General features: G+C 48.4%; 1 protein-coding gene across 1 annotated transcript; it reads left to right on the forward strand.

Moving 5' to 3' along the window:
* The first annotated feature begins 298 nt into the window (after positions 1 to 298).
* LOC134434147 (serine/threonine-protein kinase PAK 3-like) lies at positions 299 to 4728 on the forward strand. The gene is made up of 3 exons (XM_063182835.1): positions 299 to 451; positions 3132 to 3269; positions 4613 to 4728. The coding sequence occupies exons 1-3, from the start codon at positions 407 to 409 to the stop codon at positions 4697 to 4699; spliced, it is 270 nt and encodes an 89-aa protein (XP_063038905.1). The 5' UTR covers positions 299 to 406; the 3' UTR covers positions 4700 to 4728.
* Positions 4729 to 9334: the final 4606 nt, after the last annotated feature.

Raw genomic sequence — 9334 nt, forward strand, 5'->3', positions numbered from 1 at the left:
CAGTCAAGAGTGGCCTTGCTCTGTGTGTGTCCCTTCCAGACAGAGGGAGCTACAATCTAAAGCTTCAGGGGAAAGAAGTCCACTGCTGTGAGCAGCGTTAAGAAACCTGGGTTTTTTTGGAAAGCCCCAAGGAAATCGAGCATGGACAGTTCTCCAGGAGATCCAACAGCACATTCTTAGCCTGAGAGTGGGGAATTCAGTTGCTTGGTTTCCAAATTGGAGCTGGCTTTCATGGTTTGTTGTTTTCTCCACAGCTGACTTTGGCCTCTTTGCTGAGCTCAGCCCTGAGCAGGGCAGACGGAGCTCCGTGGCCGGCGCTGCTGGGTGGCTGGCGCCTGAAGTGGTGACAGGTCAACCATGTGGCCCCAAAGTGGACATATGGTCTTTGGGAATCGTGGGCATCGAAATGGTGGAACGAGAAGTTCCTTCCTGGAATGCAACTCCTGTCTTGGTAAGGTGCAAATACTCACTGATCCCACTGTCTTTCTCACCTGTCCCATGTTCTGTGTGCCATAGGACAAAATCCCATTGCCATCTGCTGGCACCACTTCCACCAAGGTCCCCTTCTAAAAATGCCCCTGCAGCACAGCAGCATCTGCTGTAGCTTTGGTTGTATCAGAAAGAGAAGTGGCAGTTCAGAAACCTAACCAGTTCAGAAACCTGTCATTTTGGCCTCCAGCCATGCCTGACATTTCCCACTTGTTTTTTGAACAATGTTGGAACTCTGTTTCTGAAGGACAAGAATTTTTCAGTGGACAAGGTAGACATGCGATAAATATCCCGAGAAATAGAGGTTAGACCTTTCCAGTTTAAATTTCATAGAAAACATAGGCAAAAAGGAAAAAGAAAACTAAACAAAAAAGGAAAAGAGAAAAAAACCTACTACCAAAGCAATGCCCAAGCAGTTCTGCTTGCTTTTTCATTTTTTAAACACAGCTCTTCTCTTCCATTCTGTAGCATCTTTTCCAAATCCTGTGGTCGTTGAAACTTTCAGGCTTTCAAGTCATCTGTACATTGTTCAGTCACGTGTGTGGGTGGCCTGGATAAGTGTAGGATGTGTTTTTCTCCGACTGTAGTTAGAATTGTTTGCCAAACCCTTGGCTGTTTCTTGGTACTTTAACAAGTTGATGAGCTCGCAGGCAGGTGCCTGGGCAGGGATCCAACGTGGGCAGTTGACACCGGTGCTGTGTTTCTTTACCTCAGGAGCAGGGCCATCCCTGGCCTGCACAGTTCTAATGACAGGGAGGGCTCCAGCTCCCCACCATGGCCAGTGGCTGAGCTCAGCTGAGAGTCAGGATAAAACCCTCTTTGTCACCTCTGGTGATGTGGGAAAAGGACAGATAGCCGCATCAATTATTTGTACACAAGGGGAGTGCATTGCCATTTCTGGCTTTGAAATTCTCCTTTGGCTTAAAGAGGATAATAGCAAAGTCTCTTTGGTCACCATCTATTTCAGCGCCACGAGCACAGAGTTATCATGACAGTGGTGGGCATTTTTATGGAGACTCCAAGGCCTCTTGCCATTGTTATTTTTGTCTATTTGAGATGGATTCTGCAAGTTGAGGTTTGAATAGTTCCAAGTCGGTGTCTTATGTTTCTAAATACCATCTTGCAAAAGCAGAATGAGCTCTCTCCTTCTGACTTGTCAGCGTGTTAGAGCTTGGTTCCACATGAACCACACTGGATAATGATCAGTCGATGTCTTGCCAATCTACACTGTAATTCCTTGGCCTGAGGAGTATCAGAAAGACCTGCTGAGCTCCATGGACACTGTCAGCTGCATGGAAGTGAGCATCCTTGGCCTTGCTGAAGAAACTGGAGCTCAGTTTAGGTTAGATGCTCTTGAGCAGGAGAAAGGCTGGAATCGTCAGGTGTTTCCAGAGGCCTGCGTGCCCAGAGGGACTGAGTTCTGGGGAGCAGCTGGATGTTTCTGCACATCATGGAAGGGGACTGACAGACAGCTCAAGCCTCACCACAGGCAAACACTCCCCAGCTCTTCTCAGGCAACATTTGCTTTGGGTTTCAAGTTGTTCCCACTTATCTGGCTGCGAAGATGCCCCTAAAACCACAAGGCAAGCCTCTCAGAAGTGGTGTTACATTTCCAGAAATGAAGAAAAGAAGCCCAAACACAAGAAAGTTGATAAGGCACTGGTTTTTAGGGAGGAACTTAACCCCCTGTGCAGTTTCTTCTCACTGGGAAACGTGCCTGAAACCTGGGCATGAGGGTGTAAAGGCCACAGAGTCTCTTCTGCTTCTTGTGCAGTGCTGCTGAAACACTCAGTGACCGTGTTTCTCTCCTAGCCCAAGCCACATTCTGCCCGTCACCAAGCCAGAGCCTGGTGATGTGGAGAGCCTGTCAGAACCCCCCATTTGTTTCCTGGCACTTTCTGGGATGGGCCTAGCATTCATGCATTGACTTGAGTAGCCAATTGAGCAGAGGGTGACCGTAGGGATGGAACCTCTCCTTCTGATTTGACCATGAAAGGTTTTTCTTTTCCATGTAAGGAAAGCAGAAGTTTTCAGACTGCTGAGAGACAGAGCTGCAGGTGGCTCCTGTATGTCCAAGCAGGTGTTTTCATGCCAGTACATTTGTGCATGCATCTTAATGTGTCTGTGTTGAAGATGAGATTCCCAATGTTTGTTTCCTTACCTGAGGAATACCTGGTGCATTTCCTTTCTTTCCTTCCAATTCCCATTGTTTTCAAGAACAAAGCAAAAAGCTTGATTCATTTTGTTTTATGGCAGCTGTGCTTAAGGGACCAAGAAGCACTGCAGAAATACTTTTCGTATACTAACCCTTGGATAGAGTAGAGTTAGTATAGCAAAGTCCTTCTTCCAAAAAGCCTCTCAAGTTGGTATGAATCCTCAGGGAAGGAAATGTGATTGTGGTGATGTAGTTCCCACTAACTAGGTCAGTCAACGAAATCAGCTGCCAAGGCAAGATCTGTGGGATGTTGGAGAGGCTGTGGTGCATCGGGGTTTGGGGTTTTGGTTGGTAAAGAAAAGTCATCTCCGGGTCTCTGCCAGGGCAGAAACTGCCACTGCAGAGTGGAGCTTAATCAATGGGATCTGGGAGAGCAGTGACAGATGGGAAAGAAGCAGGTGGAGCCTGGTGTCTCCTTTTCCCCCAGCCCCAACTCCTGATAGCCACAGGAGGAAGACAAAAGCTGAAGCAGCCCAACCTATTTTCATCCTGCCTGCGTGACTTCCTGAGCTGCTGCCTGCAGAGAGACGAGGCGCGGCGCTGGTCTGCCAAGGAGCTCCTGCAGGTAAAATGTGAAGGGGCTGCAAGTGAAACAGGCTCTGAGGGATGGGCTCCTCCTCCACTCAAGCCCAAGGCATCAGATGAGCCCCCTTCCTCCTCACCTCCACTCTTGCTGCTCTTCAAATGAAAATGGTGAGGAATCCTAGACTGGGCTGGGCTGGCAGGGTCCTGTAAAGGTCCTCTGGTGCAAGTGTCCTGCAATGAGCAGGGACATCTTTAAATGGAGATCAGGTTGCTCAGAGCCCTTTGCCACCGGAGCTGGAATGGTTGCAGGGATGGGGCTCCTACAAGCTCTTGGGGCAAGCTGTGCCAGGGTCACACCATGCTCCGAGTAAACAAGTTCTGATTAGATCCTATTTGTGTTTAAAAATATTCACCCCCATCCTATTGTGTCTGGCCCTGTTAAAAAAGGTGTCGCCCACTTTCTTCAAAGCCACTCTGAAATCTTGGAAAGTGGCAATAAAGTCTCCCTGGGGCCCGTTCTTCACAAAACTGAATAACTCCAGCTCCCTCTGCATTTCCTGAGTCAGAGAGGTCCTCTGGCTGTTTCTGTCACCTTCTTTTGTAATTTTGTGGGGTGTTCAGTTTTATCTAATGGCAAAAGAATTGAAGTAGAGCAATGCAGGATTCAGAGACATGAAATGGTGGTGAAGGAACCCAAGGAAGCCAGTCCCAGCCTAGGGGTCAGAGATTTGGCTGTGGGCAGGAGGGGCTGTGGGGGGCTCACTGTGAGCCTCTGAGGGGCCCTGGTTGGTGCCCCCCAGCCCACCCTCAGAGGTTTCTGCCATGCAAACAGGGACAGCTGGGAGGGACTTGGCCCAGCCCCATCTGCTGCCTGGCACGCTCAAGCAGACGGGAACTGTGCCAGGGTTACTGCCAGGTTGTGTGGCAGAGAGGGAACTGCAGGGCCCAGTGCCACTGGGCTGGCCCTGCTAGGAAGGAAGGTGCCATCCAGCACACGAGGGGCAGGGCATGGAATGGTAGACACTGCTCTGTCTCCCTGTGGCAATCAGCACAGTGCCTGTCTTTCAAAGAGAGGGACCAGTGTGAGGCTTTGGAGTTTCCTGAAAAGTTGAAACTCCAAGGACAAAGAAAGCACAATTTCTAGAGCACTGGCAAGGCAAAAATCTCAGCAAGATGAAGACAACTGGATAAATGGATGAGTGGGATTCTGGACCAGGTTTGCCTGTGATGGCAAATTCCTGCACATAAAGTTGGAGGTGTAGATGGTCCCATTGGTCCTCCTCCTGTATCCTTCTAGGAGCCAGAGGAATCCTGTGAAGCACTGATCTTGGAAAGTCATGGTCCATTGTTTTTTGTTGATTTGTTTTTTTTCCCTTTGGGCAGCATCCATTTGTAACATTTGCTGAGCCTGCGTCCAGCCTGGTGCCGCTGATTGTTTCAGTGAAGAAGAGGAGGGAGACAAGAACGTGACAATACCATCAGGACCATTTATTCCTCAACCAGTTTAGAGTAGGATTGTAGGTTAGGATTAGGATTAGGATTAGGATTAGGATTAGGATTAGGATTAGGATTAGGATTAGGATTAGGATTAGGATTAGGATTAGGATTAGGATTAGGATTTGGGATAGGTTTAGGGTTAGGGTTAGAGTAGGATTGTCTAATAGGACTGCAGAGTAGGATTGGAAATGAATAAAGTTTCTGAAACCACACCTCACCTTGAAGATTCCCTTCCTTCTCACTCTGCGAATAAGCTCAAAAATTCCTTCTGAATTGTCTGTTGTTTCTTAAAGGTGGAAAGTGACACAGTGTCTTTGGCATGGTGTGAAAGTGGGGAAGGATGTTCTTCATTCATCCTCTCCAGACCACACTGCCTTTGGAATATGGACCACTGGTCTGTTTTTGGCCAGCTTTGGTACTTCTATTTGAGGCAGAAAGGGCAATGGCATTTGAAAGCAAAACCCAAAGAAGAATGAGGCATCCCAAACACCCTGTGCAGATGCAGGCCTTCAGCTGTGACTGGAGAGCATTTGGGCTCCTGCCACTTGGATTTGGATCCCTAAATGCAATAATCTCTTTGGCTGGAGGAGAGCCTTGCTCAAGTGAGAAAGCAGAAAGATCAGAGAGGGTGCTCGGGAAGGTCTCCTGTGGTGCAGAGCTGTCAGCGCCTGTGAGGTGAGAGCGGGCCCAGCCTTGCCCGGGCTGGAGCCCCAGCAGAGCCTCGGCAGAGGCCAGAGCAGCCTGAGCCCCGGCAGAGGCAGGCTGGAAGGAGGCCCTTGGAGCTGCAAGAGGCAGCAGCCGTGCCCTGGGTGCCTCTTGCTGGGAGCGGGCGAATCCTCCGCTCTCAGAGCCCAGGTGGCAGCTGGCTGCTGCCGAGGGGAAGCGCAGCCGTGCTGGGCACAGCCCAGCCTGGAGGCATTGGCCGTCTGGAGTGTGCCCAGGAGCAGAGAAAGGCCAAGGGCAGCCACGGGCCGCTGGGCTGGCTGAGGATTCCTCCTCTTCTGCCGGCTGCCCTGCAACTCCTGGCAAAGGCCAGCAGTGTGTGCAGCACTCTGGGCACCGGGGCAGGGAGCCGGGCTGCTCGGCAGGCTGGAGCACAGGGCAGCTCCTTCAGGCCCGGCACTTGTGCCAGGGAAGCGAGGCCAGCGTGAGGCAGGGACAGCTTGGCAGGGCCCATCTGCAGGAGCCAGCGCCTCACGCAGCTCTGGGAGGAATCACTTGCAATCCTGCAGTTCCGCACTGAGCCAGAGCAAAGGTGTGAGATGCAGAGTGTTTGGCAGAAATATTCAGGCCCACCAGGCCAGCCTGCTTTGTGCTCTGTGGTGCACAGCAAGCGCTGTGCAATGCAGCTCTGAGCTGCTGGGAGAGAGGCAGTCGGGGATGGGCCTGAGGTGAGTCAAGGGGTTAGCTGAAAGTGTAATGAGGACAATTGAAAAGTGCAGATGGGTCGAGGGCCCAGCTGGGAATAGAATTGGGATAGTAGAAGATTGCATATTTTAGTTAAGATTTTAAAATGAGGTAAGAAGCTAAGTTAGTAATACAGCTAGCAGAAATCATGTGCCTTAGTTAAAGAGTACCAAATATATTAGGAACATAAAGCTAGGCGTGACAGGGATAGAGGAAGCAATTGTGAAGAAGCAGAGACCATAGAAAGACCTTGCCTTAAGAATAATTGAACAGTTAGGAGAGGCTTGGACCATGAGCAGCAGGTCAAAAGGCCTTGCCAACTGGCCATGGGAGGAGAGTTCACCATGAGGAAGACTTCTTTCTTCCTCCCATACAACCACTCCCTCATTTCAAAATCCCACCAATCCAGTTAAGGGAATACAATTGCGCAGCTGTAATATATATTCAGCTGATAAAAATGTGAAGCAGGCAGGTAATAATTATGTATTATGGGTCCTTAGAAACCTAATGTAAAACCTTTTCTGTAGAAATAGACAGCAGGAGTCTGCAACTCCTTGCACATGTCTTTGGAAACTAGTTCACATGTGACCAGGGCTGCAATAAATACCCTTCTTTTCTACTATAATTTGTTGAAGAGTTGTCTGTCCATGCTTCAAGGGTTATGCTGGAGTAGTGAACTGATTTGGATGGGAGAAAAAGAGTTTCAGCAGGCAATTTTTGGAAGAGATGGAAGGCTCTTGTGACTGAAGGGAAAGCCATTTGGAATGGAGAAATGATCCCAAAGTCCATCCAATTGTATCTTTGTGTCTGAATTTAAATCAGAATGATTATAGATAGCTTCATGCAATTTGTCTAAAAATTTATCAAAGTCTTCATTCTTCTTTGGTGAATTTGTGTAAAAGACATGGGGTGTAACTTATCTGGAAGTGCAAGGATAGCATTATATGCTAGTTGTTGGCTCATCTGTAAGACTTGATCAATGCTCCTAGCCTGGGCAGGGGCAGTAGCCCAGGGTCACTTGACAAGTAACCGTTGTGCTGTTAAACCATACAGAGGATCACCCTGCACTCTAGGTCTTGCTGCTTCTTGAGCACACTTTTCCTCCCAGCTTTTATGAAACATCACCTGCTGATGGGGTGGCATTCTAAGTCTTATTAGGGTATGCACATCAGCTGGAATTAATGTGATAGTTGTAAAAATATACTGCAGAAGTGACTGTGCACATTGGGATTTTCAAGTTAATTGTGAAATTGCAGCTCTCAATTTTTCTAAAATCTTCCAGTTGAAAGGTTCTCAAACTCTACTTGCAGCATTAGTTACTACAGGAAAAGCCTCTACATCATTGGAGAGAAAAGTCCCTTCTACAATAGCTTCTGTAATAACTCCCTTTCACTTTTGTTTATGAGCTGCTTCAATTTCAGGGTCACATTCCAACTCTAATTCCACATTCTTTACAGCATGACAAGGAGGATTTCATTTAACCGGTAAGAACGCTGGCTCAGAGACAAACTGAGAGGGTGGTAACCACTTTCCTGGTTGTCTGTCTGAACCCACTGTCATTGACAAGTCCATTTTCTCAAAAGAATAGTCTCTTTTGGAGACAACTGAATCCTTTTGTTGAATTACCATTTTTTGCAAATTGTCCACTAAAGATTTTAAATCCTCTTCAATAGAAGCACTATTCATAATAACATCTCCTTCCTTATCCTTTTCCCTTACAGCATGTTTCGTTTCTGTGGTCAACAGCTGTTAAACTCTAAATACAACTGTCCTTTGGTCTGCAGGCTAACCCCCCCAAAGAGGCAGCAGCTTCCTTATTCCTGCTCTGAGCTGGAGGCGCAGTCGGTGTAATGCTCGATGCTGAGCTGAGGGGTTGTGGGCTGTGTGAGGGAATATCTAAGGTGGTAGAAAACAGTTGCTGAACTGAAGTTATGGAAATGTCTGAGGCTGTTCTGGCTCGGAGGCAAGGGCTCCGCAAGCCACAGCAGCAGCTTTCCTCTCTGCCTTTAAGGCTTGCAACACCTCTATGATAATTTTCCCCAAAATAGCATATTTAGACCCCTCTTTTGCCTCACTCCTGCCAGATGCAATGCTATCCCACAACATCCGCCCCACAGCTTCCCATGTCGAAATCTCAAAAGAAACTTGTGCTCCTGCTATGAGATTATGGTCCCAATCCCAGTGCAGTAGTCCCTTCAAATTGGAAGCATCATACTTTTGTTCTCTCTTAGAGAGGATATGTTGGAGGAGTTTCTGAACACCTTCCCTTTCATGTTCAGACCCCATCTCCTCCCCGGCCGCTCACCTTGATCAGAGTGAGATTCAAGTCATCTACGACCGGAGCTCCAGTAACCTTTCCCTCTCCCTGGGACAGTGAGGATACTTTCAACCAGCTTCTCCACTCCTCGAGCGTTGGCTCCGATCCTCTGCACATCAGCAAAATTGCCGACCTTGAGTCCCTTTAGTGCTGTGACATTGGGCCTGCCTGCATTCTCACTAGAAATGTGCGGTGTGGAGGTTCAGGGACATCACACCATAACCAATATGATCCAGTGAAGCCAAATTTATTATCCCTAAAAAGACTATATTTATAATAAATCTCTACTGTCCATGCGTCTCTAGCTAATACATGATTGGTTAATCCTAGCTGCTCACGCATCTAAATTAGAATGCTGTTTGGATCACCTAATTTTTCATGTGTCTTGCTGTGGTCATCTGGCCCAACCATGGCTCACTTTCTTCTTTCTTTCCCAAGCTCACTGACAAACCTTCTGAGTCTTAACAACTCTTCTTCTTGTATCTTCTTCAAGGATGTACCGGCCCCATTTCTGAATATGTCCATTATTCATTGTTTGTGGATGTGTCCATTGTCCATTAGTACAAGCCGGCTGGATTGTACATCGGCTGAATATGGCCATTGTCTAGCAAGAACTCCTCAATCTGCAAAAAACTCTCAACAGTCCCCCATACTCAGTCTGATGCTGCACATGGAGCCACTGCCCACAAGTGCCCGGCTGCGTCCATCTGGCCAATGGCTCGTGCCCACTCTGCCAAGGCAGGGCTCTGAGGGTGCAGGTCAGGCTGTCAAGTAGGACCATGACACAGTGGGTGCACAGTGGGACTGTGGGAAGGGCCTGGGCACAGCAAGGGCTGCAAGTGCCCAAGGCCAGGGGCTTCTCCATGCAGCTTCCAGTGGGCTCA

This window comes from Melospiza melodia, unplaced genomic scaffold (assembly GCF_035770615.1).
Source record: "Melospiza melodia melodia isolate bMelMel2 unplaced genomic scaffold, bMelMel2.pri scaffold_32, whole genome shotgun sequence".
In the NCBI taxonomy this organism is placed as follows: Eukaryota; Metazoa; Chordata; class Aves; order Passeriformes; family Passerellidae; genus Melospiza; species Melospiza melodia.